Source organism: Habropoda laboriosa, unplaced genomic scaffold, assembly GCF_001263275.1.
Source record: "Habropoda laboriosa isolate 0110345459 unplaced genomic scaffold, ASM126327v1 scaffold243, whole genome shotgun sequence".
NCBI classification, from domain to species: Eukaryota; Metazoa; Arthropoda; class Insecta; order Hymenoptera; family Apidae; genus Habropoda; species Habropoda laboriosa.
The window spans coordinates 4,038-24,178 of NW_017100433.1; the positions used below are offsets into that span (position 1 = coordinate 4,038).

Below are 20,141 nucleotides of genomic sequence, written 5' to 3' on the forward strand. Positions count from 1 at the left end.
AACCGAACTCGGGAAAAACGCTTTGGGCATTAGGTTACTTTTTTTTTTTTTTTTTTTTACAAAAGTACATCACATTAACAAAGATTCTAAGATCCGATCAACGATTATTCAATTAACGTTCAATTAACACAACATTCAATTATCGATTTTTTTTTTGCGAATTCTGCAGCAAGTTATTTTTTTTTTATAATAATACTCCCGACGTTCATATCAACAAATTAAATCAAACTGATCAGACGTGATGTGACGGCAGCGAAGAAGCGGTACGTTTGAAAAATAAAAAAGGACCGCGCGTGTGGTAAGTGCGACGGAAGACGTCCAGCGCTTTTGGCGGCACGGAAACACGAGCCCTCTCGCCTCGGTTTCTCGCGGAATCCCTTTGTCCAATACCTTATCGCGACATTGTGTAACACGGTTAGGATCCAAAAATAAAGCAGTCGAATAACAGACAGAACAATTCTTCAAAAATGCCTCGATATACTTTAGACGCGGGGGGGCTGCAGAGGAATAAGGAGATAACAAGCTACTCGCCAATTAAACAACCGCCGGAGATATTAAAATCGTCGATTGAATAATGGAATAGTTAATACCTGACACTGCTAATACAGTGAGATAACAGTCTAATTAAAAACAACGAACAGTCGGAGATACGAACGACGGGAATATTTTTCGAAACCAACCTAATATCGACTCGGTAAAGAGTTGCTTGATACGATATTATTACAAAGTAATTCGTTCATATAACGTCGGGAATATGTAAACCAACCTAACTCGGGAAAAACGCTTTGGGCATTAGGTTACTTTTTTTTTTTTTTTTTTTTTTTTTTTTTTATTTTTCTTTTACAAAAGTACATCACATTAACAAAGATTCTAAGATCCGATCAACGATTATTCAATTAACGTTCAATTAACACAACATTCAATTATCGATTTTTTTTTTGCGAATTCGGCAGCAAGTTATTTTTTTTTTTATAATAATACTCCCGACTCTCTAACCCGACGTTCTAACGTTATAACGTTCTAACATTATTGCTTCTACCCTCCTTCCATTACGTCAATTTTTTCATTTTCATGGTCAATTACTGAATTAATGACAGAGCATGGAATTAACCTAATGTATGTGGAATAAACGTAACTACTTGCCGTAAATCACCGATGTCGTCGGCGATCCAGAATCCCGTCGTCGTCGTCGTCGTCGTCGTCTCCGATGGATGGCAGGCGAAGAATTTTCCAGCTGGGTGCAATGAAAAGTATTGCATTTCGTTACAAATTAGTTTACAGTTGTTTGAGTTTACTTTTTTTTTTACAAACATATTTGTACACATTTTTTAGAATATTCTTTCAATTATCCAAGATTCAAGTAGCATTCAATTATCCAAGATTCGATACCAATTTTTTTTTTATAACAACGCGCCCGACTTTCAAGCTTTTCACTAAACTCGCCCGCCTTTGCCGAACGAACACTTTCGAATAAAAGGTAACAATGAAATAGAAAAATTATTAACCTACTTGTTATACGCTTTGGTATATACTTCTCGCCAGCGGCTCAACTAAACAAACCGTTAAGTGGCGTGCGTATCTAAACAGAAAAAATTTTAGAAAAACACCATGGGCAAACAAAGAGAAACCGGGTGGTGTTGAGTTACACGCTTCACCGACGGCCACCGAGATAACGAAAATGCGCGTCTCTGATTTTGGAAAGCAAGCTGAGGACTACGCGTCGTAGTAATAAAATAACAATAATGCTGATGAAAAAATAATAAACAAGGAAATGCCAACAACTGCCGCACCTAGCGTCCCGAATAATAATAACGTTCAAGTCACAATTGGTTTTGCCGTATTATTCCGAACAATTTTCTAACACAAAATTCAAATAAATACACGCATCGCGTGCAATATTCGATCTTTGATAACACTAATAAGAAAAGCTTACCATTGTCCTCAAACTTCCACGGTGATACACGTTTCACATTTTCACACTTTACTTAGTCCTTCCTACACGAACGCACAAATCGTACTGATGCGTTCTGCCGCCACGCGCGACACTCGAACGCGTCCTTTCTCGACTTCAGGTAGTACAATCGATACTCGAAATAGAAATTAATTTTGATCCAGGTGGCGCCAGTGTGACGTCGAATTAAATTTGAATAAAAAGAACGGTAGTCGCGTTGTACAATTGTACGATACAATTAACGATAGTAGTAGTAGTAGCATTTTTCAAATAATACTTTTGTAACAACTAATTCACCAACTAGAATATACGAATAACGTCCTTACAGTCGTTTGAAAAAGAGTATTTCAGAGAAGTTTTTGTTCAATGAAGGGTAAAAGAAAGAAATATTCAAACACAAAATTTATTCATACAAATGTCACATATACAGTCAATATGCGCAGGCTAGAAAAGGCTGATGGAATCTTCTCGGCAAATTGAGCTGCAACAGAATAGCGAAGATTTTTTTAATTCATAGGGATTTAAACAAAAAATCATTATTTAAAAAATGCCGTCATATTGAATAGTAGAATAGTAACGGCATTGTAACTTTCATTACTGTTTCGCCCCCCAACACATCTGTTTAATAAAACTCGACTATTTAACCCTTTGCACTCCAAGCATTTTTTGATAAGATTAGGTAGCAATTTCAGTGTACTTTTGCAGTGAAACTTTTGAAAATATAAAGATTTGCTAAGAAAGAAAAGATTTCTAAAACTTGAATTTTACATTTCTAAGTTCTCCAGAGTAATGAAGCATGTCGTTCGAGTTCGTAATTAGCTTCAGCGCAACTATTAGAACCTTTTGGACAAAACATATGTTGCGAAGAAATCGGAATCCTTGTTCCTCCTAATTGCTAGTCCGTCGTAAGATGACCTTTTCTTGCCTGAGTAAAACATATCTTAGAATAACTTGAAACATATCTTACAAGACACTTAAAACTATCAATTTATGAAAACTCAGAAGGGCCCTTAATTGTACTTGTCTATCATAATTACAAGTGAAATCCAGCAGAAGAATATGTCCTTTGCAGATGCCAACCTCCACGGAAACTTCTCCAAAGTTTGTTCCACCTAAGATTGTATATTTCCTAAATGTACCACAAAAAGATTAATATTGTTGATTTCAACTATGTTGCACTTATCGCTAATACTAATAACATATGCTATTTTCAACGTTCACTCTTACACGCTTATCCCAATTCCAAATGCAGAGTATTCCAACAATGAAAAATACGCACATTGAGATACGCCTGGAATAGAAATATACGTACCATACTGTCATTCTTCGATTTTTTCAATTCGCCACCTTCTAACCTTTCGCCCAATTCTTTCCGCGATAAACTCCTGTTGCCAGTTGTTGCGAAATGTCTAAATTAATATCTTACATTAATATAAAAGAATTTATAACAATTGTTTAGAGCTACTTACTTATTTAAAATCTCTCCGTTTCCTCTCGCTGGTGTGTGAATCCAAAGGCGGCAAATATGAATAAACTGTCCTTGATAATTATGACGTACGATTTTCTTGCATCTTTGCTACTGCGTTAAGTAAGAAAATTCAGTTTTACAAATTAAATCGAAAATGTGTTTTTCGAATCTTTGAACCGTAAACTTACCGCCTAAACGAAATACATAACCTCGTCCGTACGTACAACGTCGTTCGCCTAACTCCAAACACGTGCGCGCGAGAGCAGAAAAAAATGGCAACTACGCCACATACACACACACACCACACAATCGTATGCCGATGCTTCTGCCATCTATGAGCTGTTGCTAGAAGCTTCAGTTTTCGTACCTGCTGTTAGATGGCACCTGCGGAAGAGTTTGACGTACGAATTGTCCTTTTCTTCCCTATCTGTACGTCCAATTTAAAATGTCAATTGTTTCTGCGTCAGTTTGCGTAGGTACAGGTAGAGGACAGGAGGTGGGCTTCCGTTCTTTTTCCGGGTCTGTAATTTAAATTTACTCTAACAAAATTTCACCTAAATTGATTGGTTTAGATAAAATTACACTCTAATTCCCCCCTGACAGATGTGTAATTCAAATATTTGAGTTCAAATTACATACTAATATGGATTATTAGAATCACTATACAGATAATTTATATATTAAAATAAATACACCTCCACGCGGTGTTATTTTTTGGCGTACAATTGTTCAGCGAATCGTCGTGATAGGTAACCTGTTGGGAGTTACGCAGCAACTAATACGATCGTACTTGAGACGTGACGGATAAAACGAAAGGGTTCGATCGAATAAACGTTCGCAAATTCCTCGATACATCGAGGAGTTACCAGCGATATAGTCCGTTTGAATTCTTTGAAAAAAGAGCTTCCGTTTCTCTTTTTCAAAAAAATAGGTAGATTGATTCGAATTTTCGGAAATAACCAGTCCATTCAAGGACGCTGAAGTCAATTTTTTTTTAAACATATCAGCGACATTGCGACAATTTTTTATTTTCGGGTTAGTTTTTTTTTTATTAACATATTTCCGACGTTCATATTCCCTAGGGTTTGCCTTTCCGAGTTGGGTTAGTTCTTTTTTTAGAAAAATATTCCCTAGGGTTTGTCTTTCCGATTTTGGGTTAGTTCTTTTTTTAGAAAAATATTCCCCAGTGTTTGTCTCTCCGAGTTGCGAATTAGTTTCTTTTACAAGCATATTTGCGAGGTCTTATCGACGAAGATTCGATCGACGTAAGATTCAATTATCGATTACTTTATCAACCGATTATTTCCTATCAACCAAGATTTAACCCTTTTCCGGTTTATTCTTTAGAAAAATATTCTCATATTGCCGACACGGTTATTTATCGGCGTTCTTATCTCCCGACTTTGGTATATTTAGTATATTAGCATCGTACGCATATCAAAAGAAAAAAAAAAGCCCGAAGGCCGTTACAACAATCTTGGCCCGAAGCCCGACTTACGATTTCCAACCGGAAACGAAGAATTTCGGGATTTCGTTTGGATATGCAAACGCCAACAGCATGTTCTGCTCTCTCTTACTCGGCCTAACTGTAACGTTATGTTTTTGCCAAGCGAAGCAAGTAGGTACGTGTGGAGAGGATCGATGTTCAGCTGAGCACGCGCTGTGAACTATTTTTCTTACAGATATCCAGCGAGGTTGTAAACTCGAGGGTCTGCATCCACTTTTGATCGTTACCTATAAGAATATCACGATATCCGTGAGTGTTTATTTTTTACTTCTTCCAACGCGAGAAACAACACTCTAGGGGGAAAAGTTTGTTACCAGGTAGACAAGATCACCGTACCACACGGGGAACGCGTGACGATAAGATGCAGAGAACTTGGCAAGTACAAACTTGTCGGTGATTCTTCGTTGCATTGTCGCGATGCAAGTTGGAACGGGAAATTACCCTCTTGCAGCCCGACCACGGCTATTTCGAATTACACCGGTGAGCAGCGAACGATACACGTGTACCGCGCGTTCGAAACCTACAGCGTTCCTTTCTTTATCAGAGGATGTGCCGCCAACGATCGTATTTGGATTACCGGTTGGTTCAGCTGCCATCGAACCATCCGGTACTCTAGCTGTTTTCCCTGGAAGTATTCTACACCTGGAATGCCTGTTCGCTAGAAAACTTGGCGATCCCGAATGGACTTGGACTTCGACGTTCCGTCTCTACTCGACAGGATGGGCGATTGCTGCTCGCGAAAGAGACTGGAAGTATCGATTGTCGATATTTTACGCGAAAGCGCAAGACTCCGGAGTCTACACGTGCTCTACACCCCGTGGATTGTCCAATTCCATACACGTTCGCGTCGTGGGTAAGTTGCCTCGATCGAAGTTACCTTTCCAATTATTAGACGGAAACGTTGCAGACGTCCAGTGTCCTGTTCTGAACGCACCCGAACCACCGTTGATCGGCAAGATCGAAGGTACGCGTATCGGACACGGAGCAGCGTTCGAATGTCCCGTCGGGTTTAGACTGGAGGGCGCGGCTGATATAACGTGCCGATACAACGGAAAATGGTCCACCGATATGCCGCGATGCGAAACGATCGAATGCCCACCTATAGACACGGCTGGCGATACGTGGTTGCAATTGATCGAGTACAACAACACCTTTGGCGATAGAGCGGTGTTCGCTTGTATGTGGGGACATAAATTGTCGGGAGCGCGGAGCGTAGAGTGCCGAGGAGATGGTTCCTGGAGCGGAGATACGCCTAGTTGCGTCGGTACGCGGCACCACCTTCTCTCTCTCTCTCTCTCTCTCTCTCTCTCTCTCTCTCTCTCTCTCTCTCTCTCTCTCTGTTCTTTTCGACAAGTGTTCTCAAACACGTCCTCGTTTATTTACAGAAATCACCTGTCCAGTTCCGTCGATACCGAAAAGTGGACGTATCGTGGAACGAACCAGTCGCCGTAACTCGGCAAGAAAACGTCCGACTCGTGTCTACAAAGTTGGCGCGCTTGTCAGATTCGCTTGCTTACCCGGCCACCAATTGTTGGGCGAGGCCTCTGTAATATGTACGGAGAACGGAACGTGGTCTCATCCGTCGCCGGTTTGCAAAGTGAGATGCCCGTATCCGGGTGATCCACCTCACGGACGAATCGCGCCTCTTAAATTTTGGTACAAACCTGGTGACAACATACAGGTAACTTGTTCCCCGGGATACGTAACGCCCTTGGAACCCGTAAGGAAACCGACTTGTCGCGAAAATGGTATATGGAGCGCACCACCGCCGCCTTGCAGATCGTACAAAGATGTTTGATCTTTGAACACAACCCTTTGTACGTAAAGTGAATAAAAGTTGCGTTATTCTCTAAAATGAACGTCTGCGATTCTTGTCTGTTTTACCGAATCGATATCGATGCGATATGTTGTCGTCCGGTAAACGAACCGAGACGTTTCGTAGAATCAAAGATGCGAGATGGTCGACGAAAGATAAATTGGAACAATATCGAGGAATCCTCAAATTACACGGTTAGAAGATGGTAGTTGCAACAGAGACTCCATCTCTCTCTCTCTCTCTCTCTCTCTCTCTCTCTCTCTCTCTGTTTTGAGAACAAACCCTTGTAAAAAGTAGCACGCGAGAAGAAGATAAGGTCGCAAGATGCCGCGAAATCGAAGAGGCGAATAACGTGGAAATTGGGTTCCTACGAGCGAGACGTCAAACGTTATCTGCAAATCGTAAACGAGACAGCGAGAGGAATTCCGAATGCTCGTATACGTGCTTTGTTGCAAAATCACGCAGATTTACGATTGAAGTGTCGCGGACGTGAAACAGAGGTAGGTACATGTAAGCTCTCTCTCTCTCTCTCTCTTTCTCTCTGTGTGCGCGCGCGCGCGTGTGTGTGTGTGTGTGTGTTTCACAGCTGTTTTCTTTATATTCTCCAGCATGTCTACGCTTTCGTTTACGATGAGAATCATCGGAAACGATGTCAACTGGATAATCTCCGCTACGAGAAGAAAAGAAAGCTGAAGCGATGTTTCGAGCTACAGGTTAGGGGTTAGGTTAGGTAGGTTCGCTGTTGTAACAACGTGTAACAGCAGGTATCGTAGATAGAGCACGCGGAACTTTGCGATACCTACGAACGAGAGAAAGACGTACCGTGGCCTCAAGATCGATTGCAGCAACAATTGGTATCGCGGTATCAAAAGTCGGTGGCGAAACAAAATGCGGCAAAGGCGATAAACTTAACGTACGCTTGCATGCTCGGAATCTTGAAGAAAGTACGTGTGTACGTACGAACGTGTGTCGAATGAAATGGGATTGCGACGAGAGATGTGTTCGTAGGACGCGATACACCGTGAAACTTTGCTGAACGCGTTGAAAGACGATCGTCGAAGCCAATGCGAAGTGATAGTTCGAACGACGATAATGGGTCAACTGGTTGCCGAACAGACGGATGACATCGGATCGAAGTACAAACGCGTTACACGGATCGTCTGGAACAACATGAAGGAGAGAGAACGTATGCTGACGTTCGTGCGTGGACAAGTCGAGGATCTATGGTCGTACGCGCGGTCGTTGATACGAACTGAGGTAAGTTGCGTAAGTGCGCCGCGCGACATACGTACATATGTGTCGTACGTATCTCCTCCTCGTAGAGCGATGCGATTTTAACTACGGAAATTACACGCACGGGAACACCACCGCCGAACGAAGCGTTGGAAAAGCAAATAAGATCCTTGGAAGAGATATTCGATAAAATCAAGGATTCGTTGCTTGTGCGCTCCTACCAAGAGTTGCTCTTGAGGTAATGTAGGTTACGTATGTATGTACACGCAAGTACGTGTGTGCTTTCCAGGCTAGAGGAACAAACGAAACAAAGAACACGACTGTTGGAGCAATTCGATCGCAACGTGAAAGAGCGTGATTTATCGTTGAGTAAGAAGAACGACGCACTGACCACCCTCTCCAATTTGGAACATTCTCTCGTGGCTGACGTGGAAGAGTAAGTGCCCCGCAAAACATCTTACTCGAACAGATCGCGATGCAAAAGAATCGCGAATCCGAACGTAAAAATTCGAAGAAGGAACGCGGTGAATTGTTAACGGATATCAGAGCAGCGTTGCAAAATATGGTGGTGATGTTGATCTGTGTCAGAAGGGGTAACAAAGTGGTGACGAAAAAGTCGATCGACGAAGAACGAATGGACGTACCGATAATTGAAAAACTGGAGACAGAAGGTGATAAGCGAACGATACGAAGATTTTTCAACCTTTTACACACCTTTGCGCGTCTCCTATCGTATATATCCGTAGGTTTGGCGTTACTGTCCACCGTCGGTCGGAAAGTGGGAGCGTTGTTTGGAATGAGCAATTTCGAATTTGACAAAGATAGGGAGGAGAGAGCGAAAGACTTGTATCAAACTTACGTATCCAACTATCGATCCAAGCTCAAGTTCGACGATACGGGACTGGAACCAACAGGTTTTCTTTCCGTTCCGTACGTATATACGTAGCACGAAAAATAGGTCTTGCCTTTCGATAATAGGTCTTGTCGTTGAACATCGAGCGATTGATTCTTCGGTACCAACGCGGGCGGAGATCAAGCTGAGAAGCAAACAAGCCGTAGAAGCTTATACGAGACTGGAGTGACTTCGGGAAAATCGGTACGGTATCATCTGTAGTCAATTTCGTTTATTGAAACGAAACTCAGTGCGCGTACAACGTTTTACAAGGTGACATAAAACGTCGTCGGATTTCTTATTTCAGATCGTTGACACGGCCCCATCCCAATCGTTCCTTTCGCATTTCCAATTTCAACCAAGAAGGTAGCCCCTTGTCGAAACTACACGCGTTCGGGTACTTGAGAGGTGGCTTCGGCGCTTTGAAAGGATGAACGGTTCGCAGTTTTCTCAAGAAAAATTCTTTCGTTACGTCTTTCGGATCTCTGTATCTGTCCAAATAAACGTTGAACGATTCTTTCAGTGGAAACCACGTTTGCGGCTTAACGTACGGTTTCGGAAAATCGTACTGAAATATTGGCTCCTTCGTATCTGCGAATGAAAAAATTTATACAGTCCTGGGGGGAACCTTTGAAATGAAAAATAAAACGATTGGAAAAACGCACACCTAACGCCGAATGATAGAACTCTTTTACCGTGGGATCCCAATCGCTTTGGAAAAATGCTAAACCGGCCGGTGTCAGATGATCTTGATATTTCCGATAAAATTCCAACGTATTCCAGTTGCGTTCTTTCAACTGTAAACTGAAATGTAAAAGTCTCTTTCTATCGAGATTCTTTCTCTTTCTAGTTGGTTCTTCTACTTACCAAGGCTGCTGCTGCTGCTGCTGCTGCACCCTCTTGTACTCTGTATAATCTAAATGCTGGTTTTGTTTATAAAGGGTAAATATGTAACGATAATAGCCCACACCTCTAGCTGGTATCGGTCTTAAATAGTCCATTATTTGCTCGCATTCTTCTACTCTGTTCTCGCAAATGTTTCCTCTGAAACGAACAAACGAACGAACGTTTATCCCTCTCGAATTACTCGCAAATAACGAACGTGTCTCTTCCGGACTCACAGGAACCAGTGGCAATATTCGTTGTTCGAATTTTCCAAGTTGCCGTCCGGTGTGCACATTACCAATGTCCATAAGCTGCCTTTTTCAGCCTTGTACTTCACCTCTGGTGATTCGCATGCTTCCGCAGGTTTTACGATATTTCCCGTATGAACTCTGACGAAACTATCTTCGTCTTTTATCCTGTAATCAATTTCCAACGGTACGACAGGGAAGAAAAACGCATCCTCGAATAAGTCTTGAAATATTCCATAATGATCCGCAATTCTGCGAGCGTGGAACGGACTGTTCGTTTCTAACCAAGCCTCTCTTACTTCTTCCATATTCACAGACGCTACGACGTGTACGGAGAATGTCAATCGTCGTTGTAACCTGATACATATATCTGATATTGTTTTAAAAATTTTCTACTTACGCTGCTGTTTGTCGTTTAGTTGTTTCACGAAATTTACGTCCGATCGTTTAACTTTCCGTTCGTTCATCCAAATTTGCTTCTTTTCCATCGAGACCTTTTTCGTGGAAAAGCCGATGTTTACTTTAAACGACGTCGTCGGATCTACTTTGTTCAGCACTGTACGAAAGATCGTTAAGAAGAATCGACGCTGAAAAAACGTTATGCTTTAACTTACGTTCGAGTCGTTGCTTCAAACTAAGGGCGACCGTCGGTGGTTTTCCTCGCATATGATGTCCGTGACGAACGTGTTCGAGATGAATTTTCGCCAAGCGCGATGGAACGTCTTTTGTAAAAATTCGTAAAGCAACGTTCGCCATAATTTTTGCTACGACTGAAAGGAAAACACGCGATCGGTTATTTCGTTGCGACACGCTGATAGGATCGTTTGAAACGAATTATACAACTTTTCCTTTACCCGCTGAAATTGATATTCTGAAATTAATATTTATTTCTTCTCCTGCTACTAATTTCTTCTCTTTCTTGCAAAAAGAATCGTCGTTAATTCGTCGCTGTATAAATAACGATATTATTTTTGATGGTTAAAACGGAAACGTTGCGTTACACAGTATGTACACTTTGATGCGAATGCGGTACAACTTTAGTGCGAACTTACGAACATGTGCTGCCCTCGTACGAGACGAAGTTGCGTTGATGTACCCGGTATATACGCTATACCGGGAGTCTCGTCGATTCTTACCGAAATCAAGTACACAACTAACACGCAGCAACAGCGGTAGTTCTATGTGAAACGACATACGATGAGTATGCGTGGCTACTTGGGAATTTTAGGCGGGGTTGTTCTCCCTCGGTCGTACAGTCGAAATTATCCCGCGTTTCTTTATCGATATTACACCTCGGCGATCTTTTTTTACGTATCAACGAGGATAAATATTTTTATTTACTTGGGGCAGGTGCGAATAGGTATATCGTGTACTTATGTTATCGACAATTCGTATTCGTCGCGTTTAAAATTTACAGCGGTACGGGGAGCCACGCGAACAGCACCTAAGTAGGATGGGACATAGAATCACCGTTGTCCGCCGCCGTTGTGTTCGTGCGTTTGTGTTAGTTGCGTAGGGTTTCGGCAGGAATCGACGAGACTCGACCAAGGCGTATGTACGTCGACGTTCGAACGAGAGAAGAGATCGTTGAAAATTTCTCGTTCGACGAAGTCTCCAGTTCGAATATGGCAGGTCGCGATTTCGCAGCTTGGCATTTATTACGAATGCGAAAGTTTTAACGCCGGCGATCGATGTGCATGGTGCGAATAAGAAAATCGGAACGACCGAAGTTACACACCGAATTGATCTCTGAAACGGGTGAGCGAAACAATGTTCATTTTGATACGGCCGTGCTTTCTGATTCGTGGTCTATCCGAAGGTATGGTGCTATATACGTAAACGGATCGAACCAAAAGGGACATTTCGATCCGTGTACGAATACGATGTACATTGTTACGCGAACATTGTTGAATTGATATACGTTGAGACGGTAAAACGTAATTTTTCACGCGAACGTACTGTCTTAACGACCGTTTCTCGATAGTTCTCTGACAAAGAGAGTATCGAACCGAAAACCTTTGTCATTTTTCATCGGACAGTGCCGTGATAGAGACGAAGAAAACGTCTAAAATTGTGTTTTTAAAAGTTCTATGCACAGTGTGTGTGTGTGTGTGTTCTTAAACGTAGCGGGCGAAAGAAACGATTGATCGTTTGTTTCGTTTATATTTTGTTTACCGCAAACGTGCGATGTATAGGATACGACAATGTTGTAAAATTAACAAAGACGTCTAATCCGTAATAACGTATTACTTTGCCTTCCCTCTGTGGAAAGAAGAATATTTAAATGTAACGTAATTGTTGAAACAATTGGCTGCATGTCCCTGTCGACGATGATAATAATAATAATAATGTCGGTAGTAATCTTGTAAATTTTATCGAACAGGATTCAACTTGGTTGAATAAAAGTGAAGGACATGGATGGGTCGAGAGCAGCGGATGTTTTACCTTTGCTTCAAGAACGCCTGGCCGTTTTGCCAGGTGGTCGGGATCGCAGGGGTGGATCCGTGCTTGTGTTTCCAACTACTCCGAGACGTGAAAGAGCAAAACCCGAGGATTACCGTCGCCTTCTGCAATACCTGCTGAGCGTGCCCGGCGATGAAGCCAGGGGCTTACGTTTCACGGTGATAGTGGACATGCGTGGTGCTACTTGGGACTCTGTTAAACCTATTCTGAAGGTAATACTACTCTGGTCGTGGTCTGAAATGTAGAATTTCCAACGGGCATTTGCAGGACATATATGAACGTTTGATCGGTTAGAAGCGTGAAAAGTACATTTGTGCTGGAATTTCTTCCAGTTACGTTCGGTATGAGAATAGCTTGATCAGTTTGCGATACGAAACATGGACATTTTTGAATCGCAGGTGTTGCACGAGCATTTTCATAGATTGGTCCATGTTGCGTTTATCATCAAACCGGAGAACTTCTGGCAGAAACAACGGACGTCGTTAGCTAAACAAAAGAAATATAACTTCGAAGTAAGCAAAGATAGAAAATCGTTAGAGGAGAGAAAAGTGCGAATGGGAGAAGAGACTGTGGAAAGCTGGGATGATATTTTGTTTTAGATAAACACGATAAGTTTAGAAGCTTTGACGAAAGTGATCGATCCGTCGCAGTTGACCGCTGATTTAGATGGATCGTTGCAATATGATCATGCTCAGTGGATCGACACGAGACTAGCCGTGGAAGACTTTACGTGGCAGGCGGCCGATCTTCTCGATAGATTGGACGACTTGCAAGAGGATTTGAGTCGAAACGACTTTGCGGACGATGTGACCGGAGCGAAACACGGTATTGATTTGCACAACGAAATGAAGAAGAAAATTATGAAGGTTCCGATGGAAGAGATCGAAAATGTCGGTAAACGATTGTTGCAACGTTTCAATAACGGTAAGTAAGAAAGAAAGAATGGATGGATGGATGGATGGATGGATGGATGGATGGATGGATGGATGGTTAACTACTGAACACCGATGAAACACCGGGGAACGTTCGCTTTTAGGTATGGCTGCGAGTAGTGGCGAAGGAGGTAGTATAGAGAGTGGCGCGACAGGTGGCACCGATCCCGATGGTCGAGCATTGGCAACGTTGGTGATTCAACATTTGGATTCGGTACACGCCGCGCAACAACATCTTTTGCAGTTGTGGCATATCAAGAAAGTAAAATTGGATCAATGCTTCCAACTGAGACTTTTCGAGCAGGACTGTGAGAAAATGTTCGACTGGATATGTCACAATAGGGAAGGATTTCTGGCGAATTACGTCGAGATTGGTCGATCTTATCAACTGGCTAAAAATTTGCAGGAAGAGCATAAACATTTCACGATGAGTTCGATGAACGTTTACGTGAATATCAATAAAATTCTAACGATGGCTAGCCGTCTGCTCGAAACGAAACATTATGCTGCCGGACACGTAAGGGCAGTGGCCGGACGACTAGATCGAGCGTGGAAAGAATTCGCTGCAGGACTCGACGAGCGTACCGCTGTTCTTAGTTTGAGCGTTGTGTTTCATCATAAAGCCGAGCAATACGTCGATAGCGTCGCAGGATGGAGTCAAGCTTGCGATGTTGGAAATTTACCTAACGAAATATCGATCTTAGAATCTCACATACGGCAGCATCAAACTCTTTACGAGGCGATGTGTCAAGCTTACACAGAGGTAAGTCTTTATTCCTCTATCTCGTGATGACGACGACGACGACGACGACGACGACGACGACGACGACTATGACGACGACTATGACGACGACTATGACGACGACTATGACGACGACTATGACTCGCGTACTGTGAATGTAAAACGTTTCTCTGTTGGTTTACGCTTCGATCTATGTTTTTTTGTACGAACGCATACGTAATTTCGACGGCGCCGCCGCAAGAAGCATAAACCGGATGTGTACATTTTCTTTTGTAATTTCCAACGTAATTTCACGTTATTGTAACTCGCGATATTATTTAGGCTTCTATTTGGTAAATGGACGATGATGTTTGGCAGGTGTATGACGCGTATCAAGCTCTTTTGAGTGGACTAGGCTCGATGCTGCAAGTTTGTCACGGCTTCGGTTCGACGCACGGTCCGAGCCCGGATACATTTCGCATCGATTGTGTATGAAACGATTAGTAATTGTTCTCTCTTTGTAGCTTCTAACCGGTGGACGTGTGCTTGGTATGCGGGTCTGATTAAAACGAAAGAAAAAAAGGAAATAAAACTAAGAATAGAGAGGAAGAAGAGAAAGGAAAGAAAATGATGTTAAAGGGTTAGACGGAGGGAGATTTGGTAGGAGATTAAAAAAAAAGACGGGGTGCATCGTGCGAAAGATTTTCGAAGAGGAATGAAATTCGTTGTTTTTTTGATTGGTGTATATTCGCGAAATTGAATTTGACCGACTTTCAACAACGCGATCGACAATGACCCATGGTGAAACTTTAAGTATGGTTTTGGGTAATCCTACTGTTGTTTAGGTGCATAGTACCAGTAAGAAGCTTCTTTATCAACTGGATCATCTCGTGCAAGTCTGTAATCAACCGCAAGGGATAGACCATACAGCCAGAAAACATGTACGTCTATTGGTGTGCACGAATGTACATGTACATGCCTGCAAACTAATCTTTATCTTTGTTTTGCTTTTCGTACGTTGTTCTTTGTTCTCCTCGTTGCATATATGCGAGCATCGGTCGTTTGTAGAAGAAATATTTGTACATGGGACACACACACACACACACACACACACACACACACACACACACACACACGTATGTGCATGCGATGCTTTTATCTGTAACACCACTCGTCGACGCTGTGTAAGTTGCGAACGCATGCACGCTATTATACTTATGCTACGTATAAAATATATGTGTATAATAATGCATGTGAAAAGTAACGTGTGTGTGTGTGTGTGTGTGGTGGTGGTGGTGGATACTTTCGGATCGCTTTGAAGCGAACAGTTTCGACGAATGGATAAGGTGATTGATTTGTTTAGAGTCAGGATGGACATGGAATCGACGGGCATACCGGTATGAGCGGAAATCCAGCCGCGGATTATAGCGAGGGTGCGTCGCACGTATTGGCCGTGATCCATCAAATCTTGGGTCATCACAGGGCATTGGAAGCTCGTTGGCATTCTCGAAAAGTCAAATTACATCAGCGACTCGCGTTAAGGTATCGCAGCATTTGTCGCCCGTGTCAGCTGGTGGCGGGGTCGGCATATTGTGTTATTGGTTGATACCGAGTATTCCTAATCTCGATACTCGTCGATTGCAGATTATTTCAAGAAGATGTGAAACAAGTTTTGGATTGGTTGACCAATCACGGTGAAGTTTTCATCAGAAAGAATACGGGTGTAGGTCGAAATCTACAAAAGGCGAGAGTATATCAGAAAAGTCATGAGCATTTTGAAAATGTCGCACAGGTAATAATTACTACTTATTGTGCGTGCGTGCGTGCGTGCGTGCATTGATAATGATGATAATGATAATAATAAGAATTGGACGATATTATCGTTCGTTCGTTTATTCAGAACACTTATACGAACGCCACTAAATTACTTACCGCTGCGCAAGAATTGGCGCATACGGGCGAATGTGCCCCCGACGAGATATACGCCGTGGCTGAAGAATTAGAGGCCCACGTCGGTAGCTTCGCTGCAAGGGTTGAGCAACGTCGACGAAGATTGGACTTGGCTGTTGTCTTTTATACGCATGAGAAAGAGGTAGATAGGCAGGATGGAGAATAAAAGAATAGAGTATGAGAAGAGAGGTGGTGGTGTGTAATATGTGTATAATAATGTCGACAGTTGAGCGGTTGGGTTGACGAGTTGCGACAAGAACTGCAACAAGACGAGGTGGCGGAGAATCTGGAAACAGCGGAGAGATTGTTGGAGCAGTGTGCGCAACATCGAGCCTCCTGCATGGAAGCTTGTGCATCGACTATTGTTCAAGGCGAAGCGTTGCTTCGGGAACTCGGAGAGTCTACCGATGCTCCGGATACCACTGGTTCTGTGAGTTGTTCGGGTCTTTTTCTCGATTTTCTCTATTTGGTATTGTTACACGGATGAACGTTAGATTTGGTATAAGAAGAAGGAGCATTTTTGAAGGAATTGTTTTCAGATATCCGCGGTAGAGGCTGCGCTAGACAGGCTAGCAGGTTTAAGGCAGGAGTTGGAAGATTTATGGGCCACTAGAAAATTGAGACTGGAACTGTGTCTGCGGCTACGTGTATTCGAAAGAGATGCTTTAGAAGCGAGTGGTCAATTAGAGATGTGGGCGCAAGAATTACAAGGTCCGCTGCGAGAAGGTTCTCCTGAACAGCTGTTGCGTGTACACAACGACGGTGTAGCACATATGCAGAATACCGCTTTTCAGGTTTTGCAACAAGGTCAAGAACTTGCTCAGGTTCGAAATCGATGATATGATGGTATCAGGGTATCCAGTGTTGTTGTTGTTGTTGTTGTTGTTGTTATATTTTACTGTAGAATGAAAGAAAACTACTATAGTTCTTACTATAGTTACATTTAACGCGATGTAAACGTACACAGGTATTGGAACAGGCAGGAGTTTGCATAATGGCAGATGGACAGCACAGTGCTGCGTCTAGGGTACAAGTGCTTCTGGAATTTTTGAACGAAAGGGAAATGGATGCGGAGGACTTGGCAGAGATGAGAAGGGTTCGTCTAGAGCAAGCTTCTCAATTAGTTCAGTTGCAAACGGACGCTACGCACGTAGCTAATTGGATCCGTAATGGAGAGGCTATGCTGTTGGCCTCTTTGAGAGTACCTGAAAATCTTCAGGATGCGGAACAATTACGTTTGGAACACGAACAATTTCAAGTGGCGATAGAAAAAACGCATACCTCGGCGGTTCAGGTAAAGTATGAGATAAATGTGACAATGGGTCGTTGTGAAAATAATCGAGCGATTGGCTGCGTAGGTGAAGCATAGAGCTGATGCGCTGGTCAGCGCGAATCACTATGATCCGAAGAGTATAAGAGAAGTGGCTGAGGATGTGACGAAGAGATGGCAACAGTTGGTGACGTGTGCGGAGGAAAGGCATAAATTGGTAACTGCTAGCATTAACTTTTACAAGACTGCGGAACAAGTGCGTTCCGTGTTGGATAGTCTGGAACGGGAATACAAAAGGGACGAGGATTGGTGCGCTTCTGGCGAAAAGGCGCTGCAAGTACCGACACTCGTTGGCAAACATCAAGAACAGAAAGAAGCGTTTTTGAAGGCGTGCACATTGGTACGACGAACTGCGGAAACATTCCTGAAATATACGAATCGCAGTCTTCAGTTTTACAGTTATCAGGCGAACAGCGCTGGTTCGGAGAATAAAGTGAAAAGTTAGTGTTGTACTACGCTCTTGTGTAGATTCTCTATTTGATACATATGTATATCTTTCCGTTCTCATTTTGTTCCGTTCGTTGTTGGTGGTGGTGGTTTGTTGTTTGGAAGGAGGAGCGTGTGAATTGGATGGGGTTGTTTTCAGGTATTTTGGAGGAATTGCTGAGTAAAGAGAATCGCGTGCTGGAGTACTGGACGCAACGTAAAAAACGACTGGATCAGTGTCATCAGTACGTTTTGTTCGAGCGCAGTGCGAAACAGGCGCTCGAATGGATCAAAGAAACGGGCGAATTATATTTAGCGACGCATACCAACGTTGGGAAAAATCGTATCGAAAACGAACAATTGCTACGAGAACACAACGAATTTAAAGGAGCTGCGAAACTTTTCATGCCTTTTTAAACATTATCTCGCGCGTTTCTTTTACTTTGCTTGTGCTTTTCCTTTGCTTCTTCGTGCGATATTCGTGCGATAGGAAACGAGAGAAAGGGTGAAGTTGTTGATCCAACTTGCGGACAATTTGGTCGAAAAGGGGCATGCTCATGCGGCAGTGATCAAACACTCGGTCGCCGAGGTGGATCAACGATACAAGGACTTTAGTACGCGCATGGATTGTTACAAAACTCAAATCGAAGATGATCTCGGTATCCAATCGGACGATGGCCAAAAGGATCTTTCGATCGATCGGAATTCCGATCCTTTGTTGGAGGAGAAAATCAAGGGAAAGGATCTGAAAGAATTGAACGAGGAGAAAAGAAGATCGGCCCGACGGAAAGAGTACGTGTGTATTTTTCTTCGCTGTGGTGGTGTTACTGACTGAGAGAACGAATAGGTGTTTCTTTTTTCACGATTGCTTGTGTAATGTGATCGACAGATTTATCATGGCTGAATTGCTGCAAACCGAACGTACTTACGTGAAAGATTTGGAAACGTGTATTCGATGTTTTTTGGAAGAAACGCGATGCGGAAAAGTAAACGTTCCCGTTGGATTGCAAGGGCGAGAGTCTATAATTTTTAGCAATATGGAAGAGATTCATCATTTTCATAGTAATATATTTCTTCGTGAGTTGGAAAAATACGAAACCATGCCGGAAGACGTTGGTCATTGTTTCGTGACATGGGTGAGTATTGTAGAACCGATAAAGTTATCAGACGGTGGTGGGGTAGGTTTAACTGTGGTTCGAACTATGGTTCGCGAGAACGAGTATGAACGGGGTCGTGTTCGTTGGTTGATTAGGCACTCAAGTTTGACATGTACGTAACATACTGCAAGAATAAACCGGAAAGTAATCAATTGTTGGTTACTCACGGTGGTACATGGTTCGAGGAGTTACAGAGGAAACATCGAGTTGAACACCCGATTGCTGCGTATTTAATCAAACCGGTACAAAGGATTACCAAATATCAGTTACTGCTGAAGGATCTTCAGGTATGTAATGGAATAGCTTCGATAATTTGTTTGTTTGTTTTATTTGCTTGCATTTTCTTACGGTGTTACACACATTATCGAACGGTGTGTTTTCTTCAGGCTTGTTGCCAAGAAGGACAGGGCGAGATAAAGGATGGACTGGAAGTAATGTTGAATGTGCCTAAGAAAGCAAACGATGCCTTACATTTGAGCATGCTGGAAGGTTGCGACGTAAGAATAGATACACTAGGCGACGTAGTGCTGCAGGACTCTTTTACGGTGTGGGATCCTAAGCAATTGATCAGAAAAGGCAGGGATCGGCATATATTTCTGTTCGAGTTGTACCTGCTGTTTAGCAAAGAGGTGAAAGATTCCGCCGGAAAGGTAGGTAAAAGTATAAAAGAGAGAAGGAAAAGCGGTGGAAATATGGGGAGGTCGTGGAGACACGATCGAAATGATCTGTACGGTGGTGGGGGATTGTAAGAAATTTCATTACCGTTCGTCGCGATAGGTCAAGTACATTTACAAGAGCCGGCTGATGACATCCGAGTTGGGCGTGACCGAACATATCGAGGGTGACGAATGCAAATTTGCCGTTTGGACAGGACGCGCACCGACCAGCGATACTCGCGTTGTACTCCGAGCTAATTCGATGGACGCTAAGCAGTTGTGGGTGAAACGATTGCGCGAGGTTATTCAGGAGACGTATTTCAGTTTAAGCATGCCCAAGAGCCCTGCGAAAAAGAGTTCGAGCCAGCGTTCCAGTCGAGATCTCGAAGAATGCGCTTCTCTGGACGACAGCGTGGAGAATCTTGATCGAAATTCGCTGGCATCCTTTGGTTCTACCAACACCACCGACTCGGATAAGGTAAGTTTCGATAGCCTACTGATTTCGT

General features: G+C 42.9%; 4 protein-coding genes and 1 long non-coding RNA gene across 5 annotated transcripts in view; 3 read left to right on the forward strand and 2 right to left on the reverse strand.

The window, feature by feature from the left end:
- Window positions 1-3,281: 3,281 nt before the first annotated feature.
- On the reverse strand, window positions 3,282-3,660 carry LOC108575874. The gene is made up of 3 exons (XR_001891435.1): window positions 3,608-3,660; window positions 3,421-3,530; window positions 3,282-3,360 (listed from the first exon to the last, which is right to left on the reverse strand). It is a non-coding gene; the product is annotated as an uncharacterized LOC108575874 (long non-coding RNA).
- Window positions 3,661-4,925: 1,265 nt separating this feature from the next.
- Window positions 4,926-6,724, forward strand: LOC108575834 (locomotion-related protein Hikaru genki). The gene is made up of 6 exons (XM_017938739.1): window positions 4,926-5,041; window positions 5,102-5,175; window positions 5,244-5,406; window positions 5,471-5,779; window positions 5,834-6,190; window positions 6,312-6,724. Exons 1-6 carry the CDS (start codon window positions 4,978-4,980, stop codon window positions 6,722-6,724), a joined length of 1,380 nt encoding a protein of 459 aa, XP_017794228.1. The 5' UTR covers window positions 4,926-4,977.
- Window positions 6,725-6,830: 106 nt separating this feature from the next.
- Window positions 6,831-9,057, forward strand: LOC108575760. Its single transcript, XM_017938654.1, is given in 10 exon segments — window positions 6,831-6,936; window positions 7,040-7,242; window positions 7,351-7,455; window positions 7,516-7,686; window positions 7,751-7,999; window positions 8,065-8,213; window positions 8,265-8,410; window positions 8,413-8,646; window positions 8,722-8,889; window positions 8,954-9,057. Coding segments are annotated over 10 exon segments (1,635 nt in total).
- A 103-nt stretch (window positions 9,058-9,160) lies between these two features.
- Window positions 9,161-10,967, reverse strand: LOC108575844 (39S ribosomal protein L38, mitochondrial). Its single transcript, XM_017938751.1, has 7 exons — window positions 10,855-10,967; window positions 10,615-10,770; window positions 10,401-10,556; window positions 9,989-10,319; window positions 9,735-9,911; window positions 9,535-9,671; window positions 9,161-9,458 (listed from the first exon to the last, which is right to left on the reverse strand). Exons 2-7 carry the CDS (start codon window positions 10,754-10,756, stop codon window positions 9,166-9,168), a joined length of 1,236 nt encoding a protein of 411 aa, XP_017794240.1. The 5' UTR covers window positions 10,757-10,770; window positions 10,855-10,967; the 3' UTR covers window positions 9,161-9,165.
- Window positions 10,968-11,571: 604 nt separating this feature from the next.
- The window catches only part of LOC108575880 (triple functional domain protein), a 21,569-nt gene continuing 12,999 nt past the window's right edge, over window positions 11,572-20,141 (forward strand). The window contains exons 1-19 of the mRNA XM_017938798.1: window positions 11,572-11,758; window positions 12,384-12,675; window positions 12,862-12,975; window positions 13,063-13,387; window positions 13,500-14,158; window positions 14,962-15,057; window positions 15,480-15,658; window positions 15,761-15,908; window positions 16,017-16,208; window positions 16,293-16,496; window positions 16,606-16,890; window positions 17,034-17,360; window positions 17,425-17,836; window positions 17,983-18,219; window positions 18,311-18,614; window positions 18,712-18,958; window positions 19,075-19,266; window positions 19,366-19,629; window positions 19,757-20,113. Coding sequence (XP_017794287.1) covers window positions 12,415-12,675; window positions 12,862-12,975; window positions 13,063-13,387; window positions 13,500-14,158; window positions 14,962-15,057; window positions 15,480-15,658; window positions 15,761-15,908; window positions 16,017-16,208; window positions 16,293-16,496; window positions 16,606-16,890; window positions 17,034-17,360; window positions 17,425-17,836; window positions 17,983-18,219; window positions 18,311-18,614; window positions 18,712-18,958; window positions 19,075-19,266; window positions 19,366-19,629; window positions 19,757-20,113 — 4,803 coding nt within the window. The 5' untranslated portion in view covers window positions 11,572-11,758; window positions 12,384-12,414. The remainder of the gene's footprint in view (window positions 11,759-12,383; window positions 12,676-12,861; window positions 12,976-13,062; window positions 13,388-13,499; window positions 14,159-14,961; window positions 15,058-15,479; window positions 15,659-15,760; window positions 15,909-16,016; window positions 16,209-16,292; window positions 16,497-16,605; window positions 16,891-17,033; window positions 17,361-17,424; window positions 17,837-17,982; window positions 18,220-18,310; window positions 18,615-18,711; window positions 18,959-19,074; window positions 19,267-19,365; window positions 19,630-19,756; window positions 20,114-20,141) is intronic.